General features: G+C 49.4%; 2 protein-coding genes across 2 annotated transcripts in view; both read left to right on the plus strand.

Annotated features, from left to right (window-relative positions):
• The window catches only part of LOC308572488 (putative CENPB DNA-binding domain-containing protein 1), a 258,614-nt gene that overhangs the window by 117,781 nt on the left and 113,633 nt on the right, over positions 1-27,200 (plus strand). The window lies entirely within an intron of this gene.
• The window catches only part of FAM222A (family with sequence similarity 222 member A), an 86,090-nt gene that overhangs the window by 21,330 nt on the left and 37,560 nt on the right, over positions 1-27,200 (plus strand). Inside the window, exon 2 of the mRNA XM_081168566.1 lies at positions 26,690-26,817. Coding sequence (XP_081024692.1) covers positions 26,736-26,817 — 82 coding nt within the window. The 5' untranslated portion in view covers positions 26,690-26,735. The remainder of the gene's footprint in view (positions 1-26,689; positions 26,818-27,200) is intronic.

The raw sequence follows: 27,200 nt of genomic DNA on the forward strand, positions 1-27,200 counted from the left end.
GAAAAAGCAAGATGCCGTCCCAGAGAGCCCCCTCAATTATGTGTGCTAATTGTGAAACAGAGGTAGACTATAAATATCAGTATAACTTTTTTAAAAAAATTGGGGGCATGGGTGAGGTCCATGCTGCCCAAATTCTCTGGGTTTGCAAAAAAAAAAAAAAAAAAGGAACAGAAAGGGCCTCTGTCCAGCAGGAGGTGGACTCAGTGCAGCTGATTTACCTTCTCTCTCTCTCTCTGTGTGTGTGTGTGTGTGTGTGTGTGTGTGCGTGTACGTGTAAATATGTAAAATGTGCACCCCCCTTGCACATGCATGCACCCCCACCCCCGGTGGAGGGGGCCCCTGCTCCCCACCACAGGCCTGCCCGCTTGCTTGCCTGCCCAGCTGTTCCTGGGTTATTAATGCACGACGCTGATCATGGGCTCCCGTTGTAATCATTAAAACTATTAGAAGGGAAATGTTCGCTTGAAGCTAATGTCAGCCTCTCTCTGTTCTGCTTTGCAAACGCTCACAATTAATGCCAATCAGGAGCCAGGAAGGAGCCAACTTGAAATCGCGTCTGTTTGATCTCATTTGTCAGCTGTTGCCGTTCTGTGTTGTACATTTTCATACAATTGCTATAAACATAGAAGGGGAGCTGGGGGGGGGGGGAGTGCCTCATTCTCTCTCTTCTCCACCCCCCTTCCAAGTGAGCATTCACCATTGTTCTGTATGTTCATTTTAATCATTTTGTATTTCTCTGCCTGTCATCTGGTCCTCGCAGGCAGCCTCGAGTGGGGAGAAGAAAGTGGGCCTTTGTAAAACAAATACATAGATCTTGATAGATGCCTCATTTTCTGATCTGGTGGCTGTGCGAGATTATCTGCAGCTAAATAGGAAAGGCCTGTTTAAATTCCTCTTTTCCGCAACGAGCCGCTCGCTTTGCTCTGAATGTAGCAGATGTTTTACTGAGGCTTGGGGGGGGGGGTTGGGGCTCAGTCTGCATCTTTTTTCTTTTAATGTTTTAAAGGAAGTTGTTTATGTGTGAGGAGAGAAGTGCGAAATCAGAGATGGTTTGACGGGGTCGCGGCACTGCTCTGTTAACCTAAAAATAATAATAAATTGCATGAGGTAAGCAAAAGGAGAACTGGACTTTTTAAATTATTTGGTTGATTGGGCCTGTTTAAGCGTTGGGTCAGTGCAGGTGCCACACAGGTGAAGGAAGGGGCTTCTCAGGAGGCGCCTGGCTAGCCCTGCCCCCACCACCCACCTTCACCAACCTGGGGCCTCCAGGTGTTTGGGGCACAGCTGGCATCAGCCCAGGGTGCTGGGGCTAATGGGGGATGGAGCCCAGGGTACCTGGAGGGCACCAGGTTGGCCCAGGCTTGTCTTGATGTCACTTTGCAAACCAGCCACACTCCTGGACAGTGCGCTGTGAGTCCTGCACGGCAGGCTGGGCGCTCCCTGGTCTTGGAGTCCTGGATTCCACGCAGCTTTTCCTCCAGCAAAATCTGGGGCAGCGCTGTAGGAAGAAGAAGAGTGTGGATTGGATATCCCGCTTGATCACTACCCGAAGGAGTCTCAAAGTGGCTGACATTCTCCTTTCCCTTCCTCCCCCACCACAAACCCTCTGTGAGGTGGGTGGGGCTGAGAGACTTCAAAGAAGTCTGACGGCCCAAGCTCACCCAGCAGCTGCATGTGGAGGAGCGGAGACGCGAACCCGGTTCCCCAGATTACGAGTCCACTGCTCTTCACCACTACACCACACTGGCTATCCTGTGTGTCCTGTTTTCCCACAGCAACCCTCAGTCCCTCTTCATAGCCAGCCCCATGGGATTTGGACACAGCCTGCCCCTCCCTTTATTTAGAAGGGGCTCATAGACTAAGGTTACCAGATTTTTATCAGTTAATCCGGGGACACTTTTCAACTTCAATGGATTTTGTACTGGGGGACTGATTTGTAAATCCGGGGACTGTCCCTGGGAAACGGGGATGTCTGGTTGCCTTATCATAGACCCCTCTCCACCTCCCAGATTGACCCGTTTCAGCACCAGCCTGCCAGCTTGGCAGCCAGCGAAAGTGGCTTGATCTGACCAAAGAATTCACAGTCCTAACAAAAGCACCCTAAAATTTAAGCTCACTTCATTCTAGCAATTTTGATTGGTCTTTTTTTTAAAAAAGTGAGGAAATATGTTAAAGGGACACCAAAAGTAGATTTTCTCAAGCAGTACTGATATATTGCCCAGGACCAGTATGAGGAGCAGACCGTGATGTCGGCTTCGCTCAGCGGTGTATCTCTGGGTGAAAGCGCCATCCCACTCTGCCCTCATATGGCAGCGGAGAGGGAGAAGCCGGCTGTCTTGGCGAGGGGCTCAGGCACTTTGTCCCTCCCTCTGCATCCGCTGAGCTGTTAAGGGAGCCCCCGCCCTGCCCAGGAGCAGCAGGAGGGGGCTGGGGCTTTCCAGTGAGTGCCTGGGTGAAACCGCCTCAGTTGCCGAGGTGAGAGCCGGGCAGTTTCACCTGGTGTCTCACAGGCAGAGGCCAATGCAGCTTGTTTTTACAACATCGAGGTATATATGTTTGGCTGGTGATGCACTGCGATGTTGAAAAGCCGATATTGCCCAGCCCTAATAGGTGAGCGGAAGGTAGATCAGGACTTTCAGTAGATTACCAAGGATTTCTGAATCCTGCTTTGTTTGCAGTAGTCGTCGGTGGGTCTCAGGGATCTAGAGTAAGAGAAGAAAACCCAGGTCCCTCAAGGGGTCTTGAAGTGCACCCCCTCACCCCCTGGGCTCCATTGCCGCTGGAAGCTGTTGGCCATCGCTCCATCTCGTGGCACGTGAGCTGTTGTGTGAATGATCAGGTTATATTGTCCGCTCTGCATCTGCTGCCTTCTGATTTCCATTGGGTGACCCCTGAGTTCTAGTATTGTGAGAGACGGGGTGGGGGGAATTCCCCTTTCTTGTTTTTCTGCAAACTGATATTCTAACCTCCTTGCACTCCCCCCCCCCCGGCTCCTCTTTCTAACCTGGCAAACACACAAGTCCAAAGTGCCAAATGACTGCAGTGGTTGCCTTGGACGATGACTTTATGTTGGTGTCCAGTGAACCTGTCCTACAAGTTCATTTCTTGGCATCTTTTGGTCTTTCTTTTGCAGCAAGTAATGATTTAATGTTTGAATATTTCCCAACAGAAACGAACCACACCAAGCTTGCAAGTAGGGTTCCCGTTTTGAGTCCAAACAAAGAATTCAACATGGCTCTCTCTGTTCCAGTGTTTTTTAATATTTCATTGTTCCTGGCAAAAGTTATAATTTTATTTGCTCCAGAAAACCCTACAGCAACCTCCTAAATCTGTCTCCTCTCTCTCTCTCTCTCTCTCTCTCTCTCTCTCTCTCTCTCTCTCTCTCTCCCTCTCTCCCCTCCCTCTCTCCCCCCCACCCACCCAGCTGAACTGTCTCATTTAAAGAATTGCATCCATTGTAGAAGGGTTAGGGGTCTGGCTGTCCTAGAGCTTTGTGTTGCAAAACAGTGTTGGGGGTGATGGACGTCCCATCAAACCGTAACCCGATTAGGCAGGGGAGGGCCACAGCGGAGGTTGGGAGCCAATGGTGCTTGAGGACATTCTTCCCCAGGAGCCCCTGAATGGGAACCCCATCTGTCGACTGGTAAAGCCTTTCTCTGCTCCCGCTGTGTGCCTCTGATAATGGGGGCCGCCTTCAAAGGAGCCCCCCTCCTCCCAAGCAAGAGTTGGATGCTTCCTGAAGGCCCGTCCCAGGAGGGGAGAGAGCGAGTGGTGGGTGCGCTGCAGAGACCCTATTGTGTGCGCTTGCCCTGCACGAGGGAGATGGGGCGAGTCCCAGACGCCCCAGACAGTGGGAGTGAGTGAAAAATGGCCCTTCCATTCAGCCACGACAGCTCCTTTTTGCAGGTGGCTCCGGGGGCGAAAGGTCAGGAAGTCAGGCTGCTGGCACAAAGGCGAGGCAAGGAAGCCGAGCATGAAGGTGCCGGGAAGAGATGCAGCCAGTGGGAAGGAGGGCCAGGAGGAACCGCACTGGTTTCCAGGCAGACGGGATACGAGGTGCCCTCTCCTCTTGCATGGAGTTTCACCCCCTGCCACTGAACTGTGCGCCCGCCAGGAATGCCCCTTCGTGCATCATGGCCGCGTGAGCCACATTCCTGAGAATCGGAAGCGGAGCTCACATCCTGCTTGTCAACTGCCCCTGGGCAGCCTCTGAGAATGCTGGACCAGATTGGCCTGTGGTTTCCCCCCTCCCTCCAGTTCCCTGCTGAAAGTGAATAATGATGAAGAGACCAGTGCAGTTCACCAGGAAGGGTACTTCACAACTGGGGAGCCACCACTGAAAAGGCCCTGTCACAGGCCAGCACCAACCAGGCAGCCCCTGGTGGTGCCACACAAGGATTTTAGGTAGCAAGGCTGGGCAGGACCCTTCTCTGCCTGAGATTGTTGAAAGTTGCTGTCCGTCAGAGTAAGCACTAGGTGAAATAGGCCACTGGCCTGACCTGATTATCAGGCAGCTGCCCATCTTGCCCAGGCAAGGGACTGAGGCTGAAATTGTGCACTGTGGCACACAACAGGCTTCTGCTGCAGCACACAGGTGCAGACTTCCAAGGCGCCCGTCTCTGTCGCAGGAGGTCAGGACACTTCCTCCGCTATGACCTGATCCAGGGGTCAGCAAACTTTTTCAGCAGGGGGCCAGTTAACTGTCCCTCAGACCTTGTGGAGGGCCGGACTATATGGGGTGTGTGTGTGAATGAATTCCTATGCCCCACAAGTAACCCAGAGATGGATTTTAAATAAAAGGGCATGTTCTACTCATGTAAAAGCATGCTGATTCCCAGACCATCCGCGGGCTGGATTGAGAAGGCGACTGGGCCGCATCCGGTCCCCGGGCCTTAGGTTGCCTACCCATGAGATCAGTGCATCGCTCAGCCCTTTCAGCTGTTCTCCAGATGTTCCAACCAGGTACTCCAATACAGCTCCCACCAGTTTGTGCTGCCTGGGACTAAGAAGCATTGTCGTGCAGAACACCTGGAGGGCACCAGGTTGGCAAAGCTTGCCATCATTTCCTCCTGGCCCTTGCAGGAGTTCTCAGTAGGGGGATTTGCCTCCTTTTTTCTTCCAGAAGTGGCTGGATGCAAATGACCTTTTTATTTGTCTAAAGTAGATCTTGGATCTCTTTGCTAGAAATTGCCCTGATTAGATTATATATAGTGCTAATTCTGCTTTTCTTAATTAAAAAAAAAATCAAGAGTGCCTCTGAAAGTGACTGTGCCCAATCAATAGGCTGCTGACAGTGGCATAATTTGTAATTCCATTTGTAATTTTCCATCAGACATCTGTCTCGGTTCCTTGTGAGTCAACATAGATCTGTGCAACTTTACCCAACTGGCTCTGTTCCAGCAGTGTGGGGTTCTTTCCCCCCCTGTAGCTTAGATGGATCTCTGGCGTCTGTCGCCATCAGGGTGAACACACTTTCCCCTGGTCCCAAATGCTGATTTATAACCAGAATGGTATGCACTATGTACCTTAGAAAAGCCCACACCCAGCCCTGGAGGACCCACAGTCTTTATCCCCATAAAGAACAGAATTCTGCAATCTTGCAGATCACTGAACTTGACATGATGTTGAGCTTCGGGCAATGAAGCCTCTGGCTCTGATTGGTTGAGCTTCTGTGACCCTACAGAACAGAGCAGCAAATTCCACTGTCAAACAGCTCTTACTGTCAGGAAGTTCTTCCTAATGTTTAGGTGGAATCTTCTTTCTTGTAGTTTGGATCCATTGCTCCGTGTCCGCTTCTCTGGAGCAGCAGAAAACAACCTTTCTCCCTCCTCTATGTGACATCCTTTTATATATTTGAACATGGCTATCATATCACCCCTTAACCTCCTCTTCTCCAGGCTAAACATGCCCAGCTCCCTTAGCCGTTCCTCATAAGGCATCATTTCCAGGCCTTTGACCATTTTGGTTGCCCTCCTCTGGACACGTTCCAGTTTGTCAGTGTCCTTCTTGAATTGTGGTGAAGAACATGAACAGAGCCTGCCGGATCAGGCCAATGGCATCCGGTGCCCATGAGTCCACCATGAGATGCCTGTGGGAAACCAGTAAGCAGGACCAGAGTGTGAGAAGAGCCACTCTCCCTCCCCTCCTGCAATCTCCAGCAGCTGACATTCGGAAGCATCTGTGCCTCTGACTGTGGAGGCGCAGAGCACAGCCGTCCATCGCCATCGCCTCCTCATTCCTCTTTTCTAGCGAGTCTCATAGTCACACCTGGGTCCCAAGCGCTTCTGGGTTCTTCTGCCTGCCTTTTCTTTTTTTGAAGCAAACCATCACTAGGTTTCCCATTCAAAGTGGGATTTGCCCATGTGGACAAAACGGACAAATGACAGTGGGTTCATTCAGACGCAGGAAACACTGAGCTTTCCTGATCATAACACCAGGACTACTTCTTCCCCGTTTTCTACCTCTTGTGTGATGGAACTGTGACAATAAATACCTTTCCCCCCAGTGGGTGTGATGTGGCACAACAACCCCCCTGCTTTCCACACAGGCATGCTTTTGTTGCAGAGAGAGCCCCCCCAAGGGGTGCATCTTCCAGGTTAAAGAGACTTTAAGCGGATCTTTGCTGGAATCAAACAACATGGATGTGAGCACTAAACGTGTCCTCTATTCCACTAGTTTTCCAGAATGGCTTTTATGTTAGGTGAAAACTCAAGTATTGTGCGGAAATTAACAGTCAGGGGAAACATCAGGGGAATGGAGCAAACTGCTGTGTGAGTTCAGCCTTGGCTTTGCTTCAAGCTAGACGCAACAGGATTCTTCAGCTGAGATGCCTCCATTTCCGGGGGTTGGGCTAGATGACCCTTGGAGTCCTTTTCAACTCTACAATTCTACAAAGAGAGAGTTGTTGCACACAGTAAACCGGAGCGCATCAGCTCATGCATGTGGAAACTGAAGGCTTCTTAAGGGTTGTTCTTGTTGCTCCAAGCTCTGGTTTGCATTTTGGCTGCCCTGGGCCACAGTTGGGTAGGTCATGATTCAGTTTTTAGGGGCAAGTGCAGAGTTTCAGCTTGCTGGCATTCATGTTGAATTTATGTATTACTTTAAACCAGGTTTAAAGGGGCATTTAGTATATTTGAAAAATGAAAATAAAGCATGCTTGAAGTGGGATTTTTATCTCTTCTCTGGCAGGCTGCAGGATGAGGCCAGTGGGTGTTGTTTACCTTGCTTGGGTCGCATCCTGCACAGGCCAGCTGCAGCTTCCTTCAGCTTTTGTGCCTCTGCTGCTTTAGACTTTCCTTTGCTGATAAAGATCAGGTTTGAATGGGAGGCCTGCCTGGGCTAAATGTATGCAAACTAAATCAATTTGCAGATAATGATTTACTTTGCTTAGTTTTGCTCTTTAGAGACTTTCAGGGTTTTTTAAACTGGTTTTCCCCCTTTAATTTTGCTGGGGGATGGAGGGGAAAGTGTGCTCTGTGGATGGAAGAGATAAGAGTGGATGGAAGAGATAAGAGCGGTTGGGAGCCTGAAGTACATGGAGGGATTAGCTTGGCTGTCTTTGTTCCATGTTCATATGGGCAGATTCAGAATCGTGAGTGCCTACGATTGTGTTGTGGGTACGCACACCAGAAGCTGCTGTTGCTGCTCATGTGGCTTTCTCGCAAACCCCACCAGCCCCACACTCCCCTTGCCAACCCGCAGCCTTCCCTTTGCACCTTACCCAGACCCCCTAGCCTCACAGCTCCTCTGTGCCCCTCCATCCCTGCTTTAGTCAAAGCTGCCTTCTCTTCATGCAAATCCAGGACTGTGACGCTGGGATGAGGCAGACCAGTTCCTCCAAAGGGGACTGCACGTTGACTGCCTTACAGACAGATAGGTGGATAGATAATTAGAAAACGAAACGTTGCTGGCTCTCCTGAATGGAAAGTGAAATCCTAGAGGGGCGGGGGGGGGGGCGAAGCAGTTCTCTCTTCAGAGTTTGTCTTTTGGGCTTTGCACCTCACTGTTCACCTCCTTCCCCTCCTTGGAGGATCAGATGCAGCCATGCAGAATTAGCAGGTGACATGATTTACTCAGTTTGCAGAATCCTAGCAGCCAGAGCTTGGCAGAGAATGTTAGATACTTCCTCACACAAATAAAGAAGCAGCCTTGACGATAGCTGGGATAGCCTTCTGGAAGTGGATATGCAGCTGGTTAGATATGCTGCAGGGCTTCAAAATGAGAGCTCTTGGTTTCATGAACACTCCAGACCACACATTTTTCTCAAGTTTTCCCCATAATCCATGAGAACTAGGAACTTCCTTTAAGAGAGAGAGGGAAATTACCGTAAGGTCGAATTCCATGCCTTGCTTGTGGAAAATGCTGGTGTAAGGAATCTACAGCTGCCAGCCCCTTCCCACTCTTGCCCTGCAACTTCTCCAGTCCAAAGCCTGGTCTTCCTTCATTTTGCCAGCCAATTATGTGCCTTTGCTTTGCCTTCTGATCCTGTTGTGCGGCTTTTCTTTTTAATCTTGAAATGTAAAGATTCAGATGTAACATCTACCACTCTCTCCTATATAAATAAAGGCATAGGGGCTCTTACTTGCAGAGCAATCTTGGGCATGTCTACTCGGAAGTAAGTCCCAGTGACGTCCCTCGGACAAGCACATGGGATGGCAGATTTTAATGCCTTTGCAGATCCACTTTCTCCCTCCCTCCCTCTCACTCACTCACTTGTCATGGGCTGAGCTTTGCAATAGTCACAGCCCACCTTCAGCAGAGAAGAGCTCCTGAGACAGCATTTTTAATGCAAATGAGGCAGAAGAAGGGAGTTACTGGCTGTATTATGAAAATCCACTGTTGGAGCAGGAAGGATTTGGGGAGACCTCCCATATTGTATACCTGAAGGAAAGTTGGGACCATAGAATGGTAGGGTTGAAAGGGGCACCCAGGAGTCATCTAGTCCAACCCCCTGCAATCCAGGAATCACTGGCAGATGGCCACCCCAACTCTGCTTAGAAACCTCCTAGGAAGATGATGGGAGCTGGTCTCCCTCCCAGTAGCAGATGGAGCCCCGCAGTTGTCGCTGGGGCACAGGGGAGGAAAACTCAAGGAACATCCATTTTGGCAGGGTAGGGGTTGAGTGATTCCCCCCCTGCTGCCGCCGCCCAATGTTGTTGTGAAGGAGACAACCGAGCTTCTTTAAATTAACAGGCTTAGCGGAGTGGGGGAGAGGATGCCCCCGGTCCGTCCGTCCCCCCAGGTATTATCTGTGGAGAAGCCCCCTCTTTTAATCAGCAGTGTCTGTGTCTCTTTAAGATCACCAGGCTTTTAAAGATCACACAAGGGGTTAGAGGAAAATTACCCTTGACTCTTAACATGCTAATATAATCTTGAACCACATCTTCAGAACGGCAGCTAAAATTGCTTTTTAGATTAACATTTAATTATTAACAGGTCTCTCTCTCTTTCTCTCTCTCTGAGCAAGCAGGCTGCTCCCCCCCCCCCCGCCAAATATATTAGGCGGGTCTGATGGAGACATTTTCAAGTGAAGGTGGGGGGGAAGGAGGGTGGCAGGGAGGAAGGTCAGCCATGCCTCCAACAGGCCCCCGCGTGCTTTATTGCAAGCCGTTGGCAAGGTGCTAGTGAACTTTCCCTTTTGGGTTTTTTATTTTATATTTCCCATAATTTACAGAGGGGTGACCTTTCCCCAGATTAACTCATTCTACCACCCAAACTGTCAGCTTTGCTAATTGAGTCGCCACTCATTTTCCTTTTCAAGGTTGAGCATAAATTACACCGCAGTTTCCAGCATAGCAACCTGGGGGGAGGAGGGAGGGACACACACACACACACACACAGACACACACACCACAAGCACGCACAGTAATTCATGTGAGGAAGGAACAGAGGGTCCTTCTGAACATGTGCAGAGTGCATTGCTATCCTTTCCCAGTGTTGCAGCTTGGAGTGGGCTCAGGTTGAGTTGCCCCATGTGGTCTTGAATCCTCGAGCCTCTTGGGACATTGTTGGGGTTTTTGAAGAGGACGTGAGGAGCTGAACAGTTGGTGCCCTTAGGATCATCAAAAGCTAGAGCTGTAAGGGACCCCAGCGGTCATCTAATCCAATCCCCTGCTTAGGAAGGCCAGAACAGCCTGGCTTCAGAAAGTTGTTACAGGTTGGGTTTAACAATTGGGTGAGGAGCCTCCAAACTACTTTTTTGTGCTGACATTTGTTTCATTGCAAATGGCTCTTGAGCAGTTTTCCTGATCAAGCCAAAAAGAACATTTTGAGAAGACGGGGCAGATCCCTAGAATTCGGGTCATGTCGAGTTTGGTGAGTTGCTGAGCCTGCCAGATGGGATTCCACCGAATGTGAAGCTTTAACACTTGGCTGATGGTAAAAGCTAGATCTGATGAGGCTTAAAACAGACCAGAACTATTTTCTGTGTTGAGGTTTTACCCTCCAAATGACATCCTCACAAGAACCCTGCTGGGTAGGATAAGCTCTGAGGGGGGGGGGCTGTCCCCCAGCAAGCTCGGTGGTGGAGCGGAGATTTGAACCCAGGAGTTCCCTGCCCTACTCCAAATGCTCTGATTGCGACACCACACTGGCTCTTGTCTGGGGTCCAGATTCAGCCCTTGACCATTCAGCTTACCAGGGGACGTGGAGCCAGTCTACCTCACAGGGTTGCTGGGGACTAACATGAACTTGTGAAATAACCATTGTGGGAAATGGTGTCAATGTTCCTGGCTGCTATACCTAATGACCTGTCTGTGCACCAACACTGTGCTAGCGCTGTACAGACAAGGGAACTTGGGGTCCAGGTCAGGGGAGGTAATAGTCCTTCTCTCTTCTGCCTCGGTCAGAGCCCTCCTGGATTCCTGTGCCCACTTGGAAGAAGGGTGTGGACCAGCTGGAAGGTGTGCGGAGGAAGGCAACCAGGGGGGTCAGTTATCTGGAAACTGAGCCTTACGAGGAACGGTTGAGGAAGTTGGAGATATTTAGCCCAGAGGAGAGAAGACTGAACGGTGACAGGATCGCCATCTTCAAATACCTGAAGGGTTGTCACATGGAAGAGGGAGCAAGCTCCAGGACCCAAACCAGTGGATTGAAATAGCAAGAAAGAGATTATGACTAAACATTAGGAAGAAATTTGTGACGGTGGGACAGACTCCCTCGGGGGATGGTGGACTCTCGTTCTTTGGAGGTTTATAACTAGAACTTAGATGGCCATCTGTCGGGTATGCTTCAGCTGTGATTTCTGCATTGCAGGGGGTTGGACTGGATGACCCTTTGCGGTCCCTTCCAACTCTACAATTATGTGATTCCGTGGAAGTTTATGGACCTTCTGCCAGATGGATTTAAAATTATGACTAAGAATAAATAAATAAAAACAGGCAGGGGAAATGTTGTGTATCGGTGGAGATGTTTGAATGGTCTGAGGACCGATTTTGGTAATGAAGAAGGTCCTGCGGAGGGAGAAGGCATCATTCCAAAAAGGGACAGAGCTTGGAGAAAAGATAGCTGCCTTCCTGTCAGGTGAACAGAGGCAGCCAAAATGGCATGGCTTTGAGGCTGCCATGGATTGTGCCAGAGCAGGAAGCCCAGCTTTTGACCTGCTGGGAGAACCTTTTGGGATTTTCTTCTGCGCCAGCCCTGCCAGGAGATGTGCAAGGGGATTGAAGTGCAGAAGGCTGTGCAGGAGAACATCCCAAAGAGGGGATTTGGCTCCCGTGTCAGTGAATGCTCTGGTACTACCACTTTCCTTTTCGTTTGCCAAGTTCTGTTGTAGCCCTGAGTGAAACTTGGTGCTATCTGAATTGGGCACCTTGCTATTGGGCACCTCTGCTTTTGATGGGGTTTGGGAAACTCCTGAGCATATCGTGCCTATGATGCACATCTTGGATTGAGAAGATGAATTGGGAGCCCTGCCTTTTTCCTTTGAAGTCTTAAACCACATGTCCTCGTGTGACTGGCAGGCGGATAGCCCTGCTCACTTGCCCAGGGGCCCGTGGGTGTCCTGAACGCGTCTCCTTCCGCAGCCCTGATTTTGATCCCTTCATCCCTAGAAGTCCAGTGTGCTCACTATTCATTGTGCCACGGAGCCACCTGTTTGGCCTGTTGAGATTGTGGCAGTTCCCGAATCTTCAGAAATCGTCTTTGGGCTGGTTAGCGTTTCTCCAGCAGCCTCTCTGGCTCTGAATGTGTCTCTCTCCACCCCCTTTCTCTTTTATCTCAGCCTTGCCGGGCAAGGCGGGAGAGAAGGGCATCGACAGCTGTGCAGAACCTTATCTTGCCACGGGGACCTTCAGCGCTGGAGATAAGGCCCATCTTATCGCCTGCGGATGTCAGAAAAAGTGCCAAAGAGTTCTATCATTGGCGCATTAGATGTCGGCTGGGTTTTTTTCCTTTTATTAAAAAAGTCACAAAGACCTTGGACTTATAAATAGCCTCGATTTTAACGATAGGCTTTCAAAATTAGCAGGCGTTAAGAGAAAAGGCTGTGAAATGGGAGCTGAAAAAAAACAGTTGGTTGCCATAGGGTAACTTTTAGAAAGGCAGCTATTTTTAAAAACCGGAGAGTGGCGGATATTGAATGCATTGTGTTGTACTGTTGCTTTACAGGAAGCCTGAAGGCAAAAAGGTGCAGCTGATCTGTTTTGAGTTGGCAGGTGCGATTCAGACCCTCCACCACTGATGGTCGACAGAAAATGCCTCTTCTTGTCCAGAGAACCTGGGGTGGAACTCCCCCTCCCTCCCTTTCTGCCTCCTTGGATCCTTGGCCCCTTGCCCACATCCCATAATAAGTTTATGGAATGCAGTACCACAAGCTGCTTGGTGACAGCCACTTGCCCAGAGAGCTGTAAAGCACACAGATCTCTGGAAGAGGAGGGGGGAAATGTCTGTCAGCAGGGACTTGCCGTCTACAAGTGTCGTGTCCCCCCCCTTATGTGGGGGTTGCATTCTGGGCCCATGCACACATAAGTGAAATTGCATAATAGGGAGGGTGTGCGGGGAGGACATAGAGAGAGACTCGCCCTGGAAATCAATTGGGCCGCTGCCTCCCTACCTGGGGGGGGGGGGGAGCCTGAGCAAGTGGCGGCCGTGGCCACTTAGGGCGAGGGCCTAGAAAGGGGCCCAGCAGGACCTTTGGTCTAGTGTCCTTTCGTGGAACCTCCACGCTCAGAATCGGTGTGCCTGTGAGTATGAGCTCCTGGGGATGAACCACAGAGGAGCCCTGTTTCCCATGCGGCTTCCTAGGGGCACTTAGCTGATGACTGCGGAAGGGGGCAGGACCTGGCCTGATCCAGCCCTCCTGCAATGCACAGTTTTCCTTGCCCTTGAGTCCTGGGAGGGAGTCTTTCTCTCCCCAACCCATTTCTGTAGGTGACCTGCTATATTCAGCCCAGATTCAGCACTTCCGATATATTTCAGGAAGCTGTTTGTTTGCCTGTTCTCTGTGCATTTGGACAGCTCTTAAGATACCATAAACAAATTTGGCATGGTGGTTCCTGAGATCAAGGGGCAGGTTTTCATTTGTGCTCGGATAAGATTGGACACCATTTTGAATCAAGGCTGAACCTTTGAAAACAACATGGATTTTAACAATTGATGTCAAAACTGCATTATTTGTTCCTGAGCCATGGCTGCTGGTTCATTGCAAGAGGGGTCCTCCTCAGCCGTTTCTGAGCTGCAGCTTGCAGGGCAGAGGGCCCCCCATTTCTGAATATGCCTGCCTCCCCCCTTCTCTCTCCCTCTGGAAAACAAAACCAGAAGGAGCTGTGGGCATTGGTGCTGACGGGCAGCGTGCCTTAGTGTGGCCCAGTGGTGGCTCCGGCCTGGCCAGGGTGCAACGGAGATCTTGTACCTGTAGAACTGCCTCTTCTTGAGGTGGGCAGAAGATGCTCTAGGAGACAAGGGGACCAAAGCATCTCTCCAGGTTCAGGTGGTTTGAGGTTTTGTGGCTAATTAAGAGTGATGTGACCTTTTCTAGGAGAACCTGTCAGCGGAACTTATGGGGGGGCATGAGAAGGATGTTGGCGCCCGCGGCACCCTTTGCCTCTTTGCCTTGCCACGTGAGTTTAGTGACCCAGAGAAGGAAATGGGGATCCACAAATACAGTTGCTAACAAACGGTGATGGCTAGAAATTTAATTTTGTTCTGGAAAACCTGCTGGGAAGACTCTCAGAAAGGCAGTGTCTTGTGCTAGGATCAGCGTCACGTAGGTTGGATGCTTTTGAAAAACACCTGGTGCACTTAAACTTTGCCTGTGTGGAGCAGAAAGCTCAAAAAGGCTGTCTCTTTTTCTGACTAGTGAAAGCATACAGTGGCTTCCCAATGCAGCCGTAATTTGTGGCTCCTTGGAGAGAAGCCTCCCTCCCCGGAAGACCTGGCCTGGTGGGATCATGAGGACCCCCAGGCTGCTGCGAGGACGGGGGCTGTATTTCTGCATGTAGAGAGCACCTCCATCACATTCGCTGCATCTCTGCTGTCAAAGTTTCATCAGAGGCAGTAAATGCTTCTGAGTGGCCATTGCAGGAACTGCAGGGAAGGAGAGTTGCTCTTCTGCTGGGGTCCTGCTTGCAGGTTTCCCATAATGAGCATGTGGCCGACCATGGTGAGAACAGGGTGCTGGAGTCTTGTCAGCCTTGTCCTGCAGGCTCTCTTCCTTCCTACCGCCACCCATTGCAAGGGTGACCCTCTGCTGTTGTGCAGTTCTTTATTTCAGGTGAAACAGAAGGTCAGCTGTCCTTTTCCATCTGAGCCGAATACCCCAAATAGACCCAACTGGAGCAAAGAGTTGTGGGAGCTGGGGGGGGGGGGCTCCAGAGCATACCCCTTGTGACTAGTGGCCATCAGTAGCCTTATCCTTTAAAAATCTGTTCAGTCCTCTTCTAAAGCCACCCACACTTTTTGGCCATCCCGGCCTCCTGCTGCAGGGAGTTCCATAGTTTAACTATGTGCCGTGTAAAGAAGTCTTTTTTTCTGTTCCAAATCCTCCAGCCTTTTGCTCTCTTGGGCTGTTTTGCGTCCCAGTGGCCTGCTGGATGAGGGAACTAGTGGGAAGTGGAGTCAGCAGCAGCTGGAGGGGCTGCAAATGGGTCTCCAGCCTCCATCTCCACTTTCAGTGTCCATATTATAAAGCCCTGACAGCAAACTCTGGCTAAAATGGGCAGGAAGAGAACTGTGTGCTGAGCATGGTCTCTTGCTCTGTCTCTGGCCGGAGCCAGCTTGGAACTCAATCTGGGGTGGTTGGTAATTAGTTCAGATGCAGATGAAGCTAACTAAGCTAGTGTTAAGCATTTGAACAGATCAGCCTCAAAGTCTCATCAGCTGATTCAGGGCCTTGCACGGTGCCCCCTTCCCTTCTGAACAGTCCTCCTCAGATGACAGTCAATCAGGACAGCTGGCTTCTGTGCCCCATCTCGGCCCTCCCATGTGCAGACCACGTTAGGTTGACGTTTGGGGGGGTGTTTCTCATGCTGGAACTCCTGTAGGAATTATGGGTGCAGAAGGTTACAGTTTTGCAGGATTACTGTTTGTGCATTTGGGGTGGGATCCTAGAAGGGTCCCCAAGGGACATCTTGTCCTACCTCCAGAAAAGGAGGAATCTCAGCTAAAGCACAGGTGACACAACCTCTGCTTAAAAATCCACAACTTCTGAAGGAGTCCATTCCACTGGTGTTTAGCTGGAATCGCCTTTCATAGAATCATAGAGTTGGAAGAGACCACAGGGGCCATCGAGTCCAACCCCCTGCCAAGGAGGAAACACCATCAGAGCATTCCTGACATATGGTTGTCAAGCCTCTGCTTAAAGACCTCCAAAGAAGGAGACTCCACCACACTCCACCGCCTTTCTTGTAACTTGGCTCCATTGCTTCGCATCTTCCCCTCCGGAGTGGCAGAAAACAAGCTTGCTCCATGTGACAGCCCTTCAAATATTTGAAGATGTGTTTTTAGATTTCTGGATTTTGTCTGTGTTGCTTTAACTGATGTAAGCAAACTTGAGTCCTGGTTGGGGAAAAAGCATGGAGTATAAAAAAATGTTCTAATAATAACTCACCTGCAGCTTAAACTCCATGTTGGGAGATCCCATCTCTGCCCCATTTCGAGACACACAACCGCCACGGTTGGCCCACTGCATTTTCCTGCAAAATCCAAGCAGCTTTTCAATTTTGAGGCAGTAGGGTAGGTCTGAAAGTGAGAGCATTTGCTGCCAGTCAGTCTTGACAGTACTGAGCTGAATAGACCAATGGCCTCACTCTGTACAAAGCTTAGCCTGTTCCTAGTAGGTTTGCTCCTTCCATAGGTTTCATGGCAGCTCATGTCTGGCAGTGTACCTTGAGCTCATGCCGCAGAAGCTGCAGTGGACCCCTGGCGGGGGGGGGCATAGCAGATGGAGTAAACCAAATGCACAAGGTGCCCCCTTAAAGATGTGGTAGATCAGCTTGGCTAGTTGGTCTCCCACCATTCTCTGGTCCTCAGCCTCCAAAGCTCCCTCAGTCATTCCCTCCTCTGCCTCTGACCTAGACCACCAGAAGAGCCCCTCTGGCTCGGGACAGCGGGGTTCCCTTCCGCACAGCCTCCTGTTCTCACGGTGACCAGCCAGGTCCCTGTTGGGGGGAAGAGACTCTTCCCTCCTTGGGCTTCCAGCAACTGGCATTCAGAAGTGTTGCTGCCGTGCAAAGCTAAAATTTGCCTTTGTTGCTTTGCCCCCCCCCCTTTTCTCTGGCTGCCCATACGTGCCCTTGGTCTGCAATAGGGTCCCTCCAGGCAGAACTGCGTGGAAAGAGACCCTGATGCTTCCTTGCACTCGCATGGTTGCTGAGCAGTTTTGGGTCTGTCTGTGCATGCTCCATGACATCACAGCAGATGAGCCAATCCGATGGGGAGCCTGGCAGGCCCCCGTGCAAACCAGCTTGACCTTATTACCATACGGATATAAGAGGCAACTGGTTTTGCGTTAACCTGCGCCCTGTCTTCAGTTCCAGGAGTGGGTCACCTCTCAGGTTTGAGGTCTGTCATAATGTAGCACATCACTCTTGGTGTGATGAGGAAAATAGGAAGCTGCAGTTCTAAGAGTTTTCGCTCCCCAGACTTTCTTCCCCAGCCGCCTTTGCTCCGGCTTCTCCAGGTGGCAGCGTTGGTCTCGGGGGAGAGGAGGGCTGCCTGTGGATTTGCCAGGAGGATTAAGACAAAGCGCCAGGCGGGCAGGGAGGGAGGGCCAGCAGCAGCACCCTCCTGCCAGAGACCCAGATGGCGAGTACCTGTTGGCTGGTCATCAAGAGCTGGAGGAGACGGCAGGTGGGATGAGGCTTAGGACAAGGAGGGCGGGCGAGGGATGGGAGCAGCGCCATGGCTGTGCAGGAGAAGCGCTGCGGAAAGGGGATGGGCGGGCGCCTTTATTTCAGGGAGCATCTTAGCTCTGCAAATAAAGAACGCTGTATCTGTCTACTCCAGGGCTATTGTTATTGCTATTTATTTACATTCTGCCTTTTCCCCAGACCGGGACTCCAGGCAGCTTATGGATAAAAATGCAAAAACGGAGAGAAAACTGGGAAAGCTAAAAACATAGAAAGGATAATCATTTTTTAAAAGCAATTAAAACAATAATTTAAAAATGTTTTATTTTTACACACACACACACACACACCAGCACAATTGGACAAAGCAACAGTGGCCTGACCCATTCTTGATACTTAAAATTATTATTATGGTCACTTTCCCTCCCCCCTATGGTCCCAGGGCTGGGTGCAACCTTAAAAGACAGTAATAAAAGCAAGTTTAAAGCTGCTTACAGTCACAGAAATAGGGTGGATTGTGAAAATCCGTATTTCCAAATGTCCAATGCCAGGGTAAAAAGGCACATCATCTGCATTTGCCAGGAACTGCATTATGACAATGCACCTCTGGGGGGCAGAAGTTCTTCAGCTGAGGGGCCACCACAGAGAGGGCCCTCCACTCGCAGGCCACCACTCCCTGCCACTTCTCAGGGTGGAGGAAGTACTAGGAGGTCCCCCTCTGCTGATGGCAACACCCGGGTGGGTCTGTAGGGAAGGAGGGTGTCTTTCAGATATTGGAGGCCTGAGTTGTTTAGGGCTTTGGACGTTAACGTGAGCACCTTGAATTGGGCCCAGAATTGAACTGGCAACCAGTGCAGCTCATTTAAATCGAGTGTTATGTGGATCTAAACAACACCGGCTGGTAATCTGACAGCTGCATTTTGGACCCATGCAAGTTTCTGAGTTGTCTGCAAGGGTAGCCCCACATAGAGCGCATTGGCCTCCCCACCCTTTGGGAGCGACCAGGTATTGAACCTAGGACCTTGGAAATGCTTTGGTGGAGCACTGGCTTCTCATTCTGCTGGGAGGGGCTGGCTGTGTTCAGGACACAGGACCCACCCGAGAATTGGAAACTACGGACCTAGTCGAGGCGCAGCCCCATGGCACAGCCCCACTGTGGCTCAGCCGTGCCTGGGGAGTGGCAGCAGGAGCCACGAGGAGCCTTGTGTGGCCTTGGTCTTCTCGCTGGGAACTCACTTGTGGGCCTAGAGTGATGTGCAAACTGGGAGTGTCAGGAGTGAGAGGAACATAGGCCCCATCCTGCAAAATCTGCAGCACATGCATCCCTCTGGCTGGTTTTTTGCACCTTGCATGAACTGCATCTGATTGTGCCCTAAAACCCCCACCTCCTGCCTCTTTCTGTATGCCTTCCTTGTGGCTTTTGTTGTTGTGGAGTTTATCTGCTTCCCAGCGCTCTAGCGGCTTGCTAGCTCCCTGTATGACCAGGCCAAGGTTGTAATCCTGGCATTGTGGAGGTGAGCAGCTGGCTGGCTTATCAGTCAAGTGTATTCAATTCCCAAATAAGCCCTGCTCTGTTCTCGGATGTGTGCGCGTATATGTATTTTCTTCTCTCCAACTACATAATTTCTGACTGATTGTGATATCATATTTTAAAATTACCAGAAATCAAAGCCGGGAAATGGATATCGCTGCTTTTTACCACGAGCTGCATTAACGAGGGACATATAACGAATGCTCCTTTCTCTGTGTCTCGCTCCTTTTCTTAAAGACAGTAATAGGAGAAAATTGGTTTTGAAACAGAATAAAAGTCCCTTTCAGAGGAAAATCACTTCTTTCAAGGTACCTTTGCAGAAAGTAAAATAGTCAGTGATGAAAGGTGGTTGTGTGATTGTCTTCTGCTTTTAGAGAGAGTCTGCTACAGATGGGGAAATACAAGATTGGGATAATTACATGGTAACGAACTCTTGTTGTGAAATTAGCATCTTAAGAAAAATAGTGGAAAAGGCTTTTATTCATGAATACTTCATTACTAGGAGGAAAGTGGACCAATTTGGCAACTCCAGGCACCTGTTCAGGATTAAATAACTTTTCTCTCTGCGCACCTTTCCCTCGCAAGTGTAGCATGTTTTTGCCGAACTTTTTGGCTGAAGGAGAAATGGATCCTTTGAGGTGGTCCGGAAAGGGATGGCGGAAGTAGCCTCTTCAGCCCAACTGGCCCTGTGGGAATGGCTTCAGAAAGGTGCAAACACTTCTCTGGTTTTTGAAAAATACCAGAAATCAAGTCAGGTTTCCCTATGCACAAGGAACAGTTGTTCAAACTTTGGCACACCACATGTGCTGTGTGCCTTGATTGCTTACAAGAACGGGCAGAGGGGGGAAATGTATACTTGTAAAAACTGTTTAGGAGTAAAAAAATATGTACATTTTGGAACTGGTTTGATTTCTCCTTTTTGTGGGTGTTTTGCTTTTCAATATTTTTAAATTTGGTTTTCTACATCTTGCTGTTTCTCCACTAGCTCAGTTTTTAGCTACTCATTCTTTTTTACTTTTTCAATGGAATCTGATATAAGATGCACACATTTATAAGTGGCACCAGTGTGACCTGGTTTTGATGCAGGGACTTGAACCTCCCTCCCCCCACAGGACAAGAACCCACAAGCAGGATTTGTGTTGAGAAACAAAAGATTGCCTCTGTTGTTCTTATAATAAACCGCAAAGTGTCTAAGTGCATACTGCTGTGCAGCAACTGAGTTTTAAAAAACTATTTTAAAGCCTGCATATATACAGTCATTAAAAAATAAATACTTTTATCATTATTATTTTTAAACTCACTAGCTACCTTTTTTACCATTGCAATCCAAAGCAACTCGCAACAATATGTAGATAACATACATTAAAACCATCACAAAACAAAAGCATAGAAAAATAGAAAACACATTCATGGTTTTAAAAGGCAGGATTAAAATATCCTACCCATCCAAGGGGCCACAGGTAGTTAAAATACCAAAGCTCCGGTGAGAATGAAACGTTTTTGCCTGGTGCCAAAAGATGCGTAATGATGGCGCCAGGAGGGCCTCTCTAGGGAGAGCATTCCACAAGTGGGGAGCCATCACGGAGAAGGCCCCATTCTTGTGTTGCTAGCTCTGGACCTCCCATAGAGGAATGTGGGAGGGACAGAGGGCAGAATAAACAGCAAGAAGCAGCAAAGGTTGCAGGCAGCATAAAAACCTGTTTGAGCCCAAGCCTGTGCTGAGCTGGCTGCGCTCCGCTACAGCAGCAAGCCGGAGACATGAAGTGCTGCCTCTGAACATGTGTGCAGAGACCCCTCCAGTTGCTGTTTCATTCCATGGTGAGATCTGGGTGGGTGGGGTGCTTTGAAAATGTATTTTCCTTCCTTCCTTGGTTTTAAATGTACCCATCTGGTTTTTTGCTTGCTTGCTTGCTTGCTTGCAAGTTGCCTTAGAACTGTAGAGGTGGAAGGGGCACTCAGTCCAACCCCCTGCAATGCCTTGAGTTGCCATTGGTAAGAAAAGGCGGCCCATAAATTTACTGTGTGATAGCAGCCCTTGTTAAGGGAAGGTGTCTCTTGGGGTAGGCGCTCATGGCTGCCCTGCCTGCCTGCCCCCCTGTTTGAAGGCCAGAGTTCCCTCCTGAGGTTGCCTTTTCTCTCTTGGGGGACGAGTCACGAGGCAGCAAAGGACACAAGTCTGTTTGGAAGGGAGGAGGACGATCCGCAGGGAGGCTGAGAGCGAGCAATTCCTTGCTGTCCATGCTAATTTATCAGCCTGAAGAGGAGACGGCCAGCCATTTCCGCTCACGCCTGTCGGCTGTGTTCAGGGGGAAGGACGTTGGGCTAAATCGTACTGACATAACCATTAACCAGTTCACTCCAGTCAGAGGGGACGGACTGTGTGCAGTCTCCCACTTCATGAGCCGTGATGAGGAAATGTCCCCGGGGGGAATCGTGCCAGGGGCAAAACGCCAGAGCAGGAGGGAACTTCCCTGCCTTTCCCCAGCACCCTTCCTTGCGCTTCTGGGCGGGACGAGGGCCGGCCGTGGCCCCTTCTGGGCTCCCACCCGCAGAAACATCCCAGGAGGGGTGACCAGCAGCCGCCCCATTTTGGCCAGGCACTTTCCTCGAGGACCGCTGGCGGTTTTGTTTGCTTTCCATGCAAATGGAGTTGGCGCAGCATGGGATTGCAACTGCTTTCCCTCAGCTTTATTAATTTGAAACTTTGTCTGCACAACAATCTTCTTTGAAAAGTAACCAGAAGTTTACTTACATTCAGTTCACAGTAGGTTCCCTGAAGGCAGGCTTTAGCTTATAGTGACAGAAGAGAGAGTGGGTTCATCCCATATGGGGATTGAGCCCATGTGCTGCTGGCTGAGAGCCAGCAGACAGCAAAGGGCATCGGGATGGAATAAAGCGAAGAAGAAGGGAAGATGGATATGTGACCAGCCCTTTTATGGGGTCTCCCAGGGTCACGCCCATCTACTTGGTCACATGTAGGAGGAGGATGCTCCAGACAGGTGTGACAGAAAGTCCTCCTGGCTGGAGTAATATCTCCCTGTGGGTCTACTCTGGACAAACAGGAAATGTTGTATTTGACTGCCTTCTGTGATGTTGCATCCCACGCAATTTAGGTTTTCTTTTTGTTTCCCTTACTGCCACTCTGAGATTTTAAGGGCCTGCCTTAGTTCCACCTGTGTAATTTCTCCTGGTGACATTTTGCTCGCAGCCTTCGGGAAATGGTGCCTGCTTTCATTTGGCATATCCAAAGGAGGAGATTTGGTGCGGGGCAGAGGGAAAGGAGTAGCTGCAGGTCTTGCACCTGTTCTTCTGGCCTCGTCCCTGTTCCGCTCCGCCCATCCCTCCAGCATTTCTCAGGAGGTTGCTTCTAATTAGCAGCCCAAAAAGGTTACCATGAATTGTTTGAAAGTCACCCGGAGCAGAGCAGGACAGCAGGGGGAAATACTTTGTTGGCCGTTTTATTCCAGTTCCCTCTGCAATCAGAATTGATGGTGAGGAAAAGGGATTTGCACACAAGCTGCTCCTGCGCCTGCCATGCTGAGGGAGCTAGAAAGCCACAAGGGTGGGAGTCCAGACTGAAGGATCAGGAAGAAAGGGGTGGAGATCCGCTGCAGGGTTTAATCTGAGCCCAGGACAAAGAGCTGATCTTTGGACCCTGATATTTGGGACTTCACTGCTTGCAGATTAGCAGGCTGCATTTTTTTAAAAATGGCCCCCTTTGGGGAAGGTGGTACAACCAGGGCAGGGGTAGGCAACCTACGGGGCCCGATGCGGCCCAGTCGCCTTCTCAATCCAGCCCACGGACAGTCCAGGAATCAGCATGTTTTTACATGAGTAGAATGTGTCCTTTTATTTAAAATGCATCTCTGGGTTATTTGTGGGGCCTGCCTGGTGTTTTTACATGAGTAGAACGTGTGCTTTTATTTAAAATGCATCTCTGGGTTATTTGTGGGGAATAGGAATTCGTTCATTTCCCCCCCTCCAAAAAATATATATAGTCCGGCCCACCACATGGTCTGAGGGATGGTGGACCGACCCACGGCTGAAAAAGGTTGCTGACACCTGAACTAGGGGGTTAACATTAAAGGGCAAAGAGCAGCAACCATTTAGTTATCTCTGTGTGTATGGGGGGGCACCATTTATTTTGTCTTTTTACCTTGGGCACTAAAATGTTTTGAGCTGTCTTGTGCTCTTGGTGGTTAAAGAAAACATCGACGGAGAGAGACGGCATCCCTGCATTTAGAAATGAGCAGCTAAGGGAGGAAGGCTGTAGCTCGAACTTTAACCATTACCTGCTAATTTTCTAAGTGTAAGGATTATTTTATTGTTAAAAAAATGAGAGGGAATCTAAACATGCAATTCCCCACCTACAATCATGGTAGTAAAGTTCCAAGAAATAGTGCACAGTTGTTCTAAAGAGAGGGAAATCTGCTCCAAACCTATTTATGATGCCTGGGCTTAGACCAGGAATATGTTAGGGAAGATCACATAGCTAGCTATCTAGATCAAAGGCCAATTAAAAAAACCAAAACCTCATATTTCAAAAATGCCCATCCTATGAAGTGTCCCTTAGGAACAACTTTTAAAAATGCAATCTGAATATGATACAGCCCAAACATTTTCAGTCATAATATCTTAAAATAAAATCCATGAATTTTTATCTAAGATATCTAGATAAAAGACCGTTTTTCCATTTAAAAGAAGTAGTGTGACTTTTTAAGGTTAACTGTACATCAATATTTTGTATGTTTGTTGCACTGGTTAATATTTAGACCAAGATGAGGGAACCTGTGACACCCCCCCATCTCCCACCCCCCTGAGCCGACATGCCAAATGGTCAGAAATGGTGGGAGCTGCATCCAGCAGTGTCTACAAAGTCACAGGTTTCTCACCCCTAATTTAGCCCCCGAGGTGTTTACTTTCTGGGCCATGGGAAATCCGGCTCTGGCTGTTCCTGGGTTCCAGTGAGGCTTTCTGGAGTAACAAACCAGACATCTTAATTCTTGCAGCAAGAAGAAGAAGAGTTTGGATTTGATATCCCACCTTTCACTCCCTTTAAGGAGTCTCAAAGCGGCTGACATTCTCCTTTCCCTTCCTCCCCCACAACAAGCACTCTGTGAGGTGAGTGGGGCTGAGAGACTCCAGAGAAGTGTGACTGGCCCAAGGTCACCCAGCAGCTGCAGGTGGAGGAGCAGGGAAGCGAACCCGGTTCCCCAGATTAGGAGTCTACCGCTCTTAACCACTATGCCACTCTGGCTTAATTTTAAGTTAGTCCACCTGGAAACATGTGGAGGCAGTAGGGGAAAGAGGGAGACCTGTGCCTTTCCTCAGAGACAGCCAGGCTCCGGCACTCCTGAGACCAAGAAGCAGCCTTCCTGATCAGAGAACCTCTCCTTCCAGGCATATGCTGAGTTCTTGCAAGCTGCCTGATGGTTTAAGCTGACCTCCCCTTCTTTCTTCTCCCCACATTTGCTTGTTGCTCCCTGGGTAGGCCAGCCTTTCCTCCAGCAGCCAGAGATCTGTGTGTGATGTGATATATGCATCCTGACAAGCAGCTGTCAGTGAATTTCAGCATGGAAGCATAATGGAACAGAAACCTCCTCTCGGAAGGACACTGTCTGCTCCTTGTACATTGCCAGCCGACCTTTTCCCTGCGCCCGGTTGCAGTGGCAAGGCCATTCCAGACGTCACTCAGGGTGGGGAGGAACGAAGCATAATTTATGCCATGCGCTGCTCTTCCCAAAGGATAGTGCTGTGTGCTGAGCTCCGAAGGAGCAAATTGGTGGCTTTGGCCTCTTTCCCCTCGCCTTGACTTTGATCATCTGGATTTCGAGGGCAGCCTGAGATGGGGCAGCTGAAAGCTCCTGAGCCCGCATTCCCCTTTTGCCAGAGGGAGGGCGGAGCGAATGCTGCATGCTGGGGGACGCATGTGCTACTTTTCGGGTGGAGGGGGGACATCCAGTGTGAGTTGAGTGTTTTCTAAAACTTGGGGAAAGTTTTGTGCTTTGTTTGTTCCCATCAGGTGTTGCTGGTAAAACTTGCCCTGTTGGGAGGACTGTCCTATCAAACAAATACAAGGATTCTTTGGTTGTGATTTCTGCATTGCAAGGGGTTGGACTCTGGGGTCCCTTCCAAGTAGACAGTTTTAAGATTCTGTCAGCTGCTGGGGAAAGAGCCCACATTTGTGCCACTTCAGCTTTTATTGATGCTTCTGGGTTTTTTTGGGTTGGGGGGGGGGGCTTGGTGTTCCTACCCACCCAGAAGGAAGTGATAGAAAACCACTTTTGGAAAACTTCCATAGTTGACTTTCTGTCGTGTCCTTGGATCGGCCTGCTGAGTCCTCCATGATGCACACATTTAAATTGTAATGCTCAGACCATTCCGGAAGTCACTCAGGGCTAGGACAGAAGGCAGTGGGGTGGGGGTGGGGGGATTAAGCATAAGTAATTTAAATAATGTTGCCAAGACTGTCCAGATTCTGCACCAAGAAAAACAATAATAAAACTAGATTCAGCAAACTGTGTGCATTATGCAAATTAGGCAACTATGCACAATATGTCTTATTTGGTGTAATTTATTTTCCTCTCTGCCATTCTGCATACATTGTTCTGGCTTTGTTAGTCATGGGTAGGGCCTCAGAAATTCCCTAGAAATATCATTCAGCAACTTTTGTTGTTTCTGGCAGTATCTCCCTCGTCCTTTCAAGCACATCTCCACCACCATAAGGCCTATCTCCTTCCTTTGTCTTGAATTCAGCTGCCTGGTGCTGCACTCTGAGCTATTCTGTTTAGCAGTCTTCTTATTGACTCAGTTTGCAAGGTCCTCTGAAGTGGGAGAATCACACAACTTAGTCTGCATTCACACAGCAGTTTATTCCACAATATTTCCCTCTTAATTTCTGCATTATATTTGAAATTTCATGCAACTTAAAAGCCACTTCCATAAATTTAGCAGAATATAGTGCAAGTTTAGTGCTCATTTCAGTGTTATTTCCAACAGATTTTTTTACTGGAAACAAATTACATGGGAATGAGTGCTAAACTTGCACTATATTACGCTATATTTCTGAAAGTAGCTTTTACATTGTTTGGAAGCTCAGATATCACGTGAAAGGTAATAGCTAGGGAAACATGAAAGTGGAAATAAACTGTTGTGTGGATGCAATCTGCATTTTTCCTAGGCTGTCTGTGATGTCTGTTATTACTGACTAGTGAGGTTCTAGGGGTCTTAGTAGACCATAAGCTGAACATGAGGCAACAGTGTGATGCAGCAGCAAAAAAAGCTAATGCTATTCTAGCCTGCATCAACAAAAGTCTAGTGTCCTGATCAAGGGAAGTAATAGTCCCACTCTCTTCTGCCTTGGTCAAAGCACACCTGGAATACGTTGTCCAATTCTGGATGCCACAATTTAAGAAGGATGTTGACAAGCTGGAACGTGTGCAGAGGAGGGCAACCAGAATGATCAAGGGTCTGGAAACCAAGCCTTAGGAGGAATGGTTGTGGGAGCTGGGTATATTTAGCCTGGAAAGACTGAGGGGAGATGTCTAAAGGGTTGTCCCATGGAAGATGTAGCAAGCTTGTTTTCTCCTTCTCTGGAGGGCAGGACCAGAACCAATGACTTCAAGTTACAAGAAAGGAGATTCAGAATCAACATCAGGAAAAACTTTCTGAGGGTAGGAGCCGTTCAACAGTGGAATGGGCTTCCTCGGGGCGGGGCGGACTCTCCTTCCTTGGAGATTGGATGGCCATCTGTCAGGGATGCTTTAGTTGAGATTCCCGCATTGCAGGGGGTTGGACTAGATAATTCCATGATGCTATGACTCTCTCCTGGTTTGCTGACTGACGCTCTTCCGTCTTTTTGGGTCCCCCGCAGCGCACTCTGGATTGACGCCACTGGAGCCTTTTCCCTGCCACCAGTCATGTTGGCCTGCCTGCAGAGGACACAGAACCCGCCCAGCCAGCACCTCACCTGCCCAAACAAGGCCCTGGAGCCACGCAAGTGTGAGTAGACCCCCTTGCTGGTTCTTCTGCGGACTCGACTCACAACTGCCTTCACACAAACCAAAGCTGGTGTTAGTTGTAACAATTCCCATTGCGGGACACTTTCCAAGATGTGCCTCTGTGGCCACATCTGCACCATGTGGGTTAAATCGCTATGGAACCATTTCCAACAGCTGCAGCTTCCCCCCAAGAGTTTTGGAGCTGCGGCTTGTTGGGGTGCCAAGAGTTGTTGGGAATGCGCACCCCACACACACACACACTTAACAGAGACTGATTGTGAAGCCACTCTGGGAATTGTAGTTCTGGGAGGGAAATTGCTGGGACAGTTATCCCCTAACAACTCCCAGCACCCTTAACAAACTACACCTTCCAGAATTCTTTGG

This window comes from Podarcis bocagei (genome assembly GCF_964188305.1).
Source record: "Podarcis bocagei genome assembly, chromosome: 13".
NCBI lineage: Eukaryota > Metazoa > Chordata > Lepidosauria > Squamata > Lacertidae > Podarcis > Podarcis bocagei.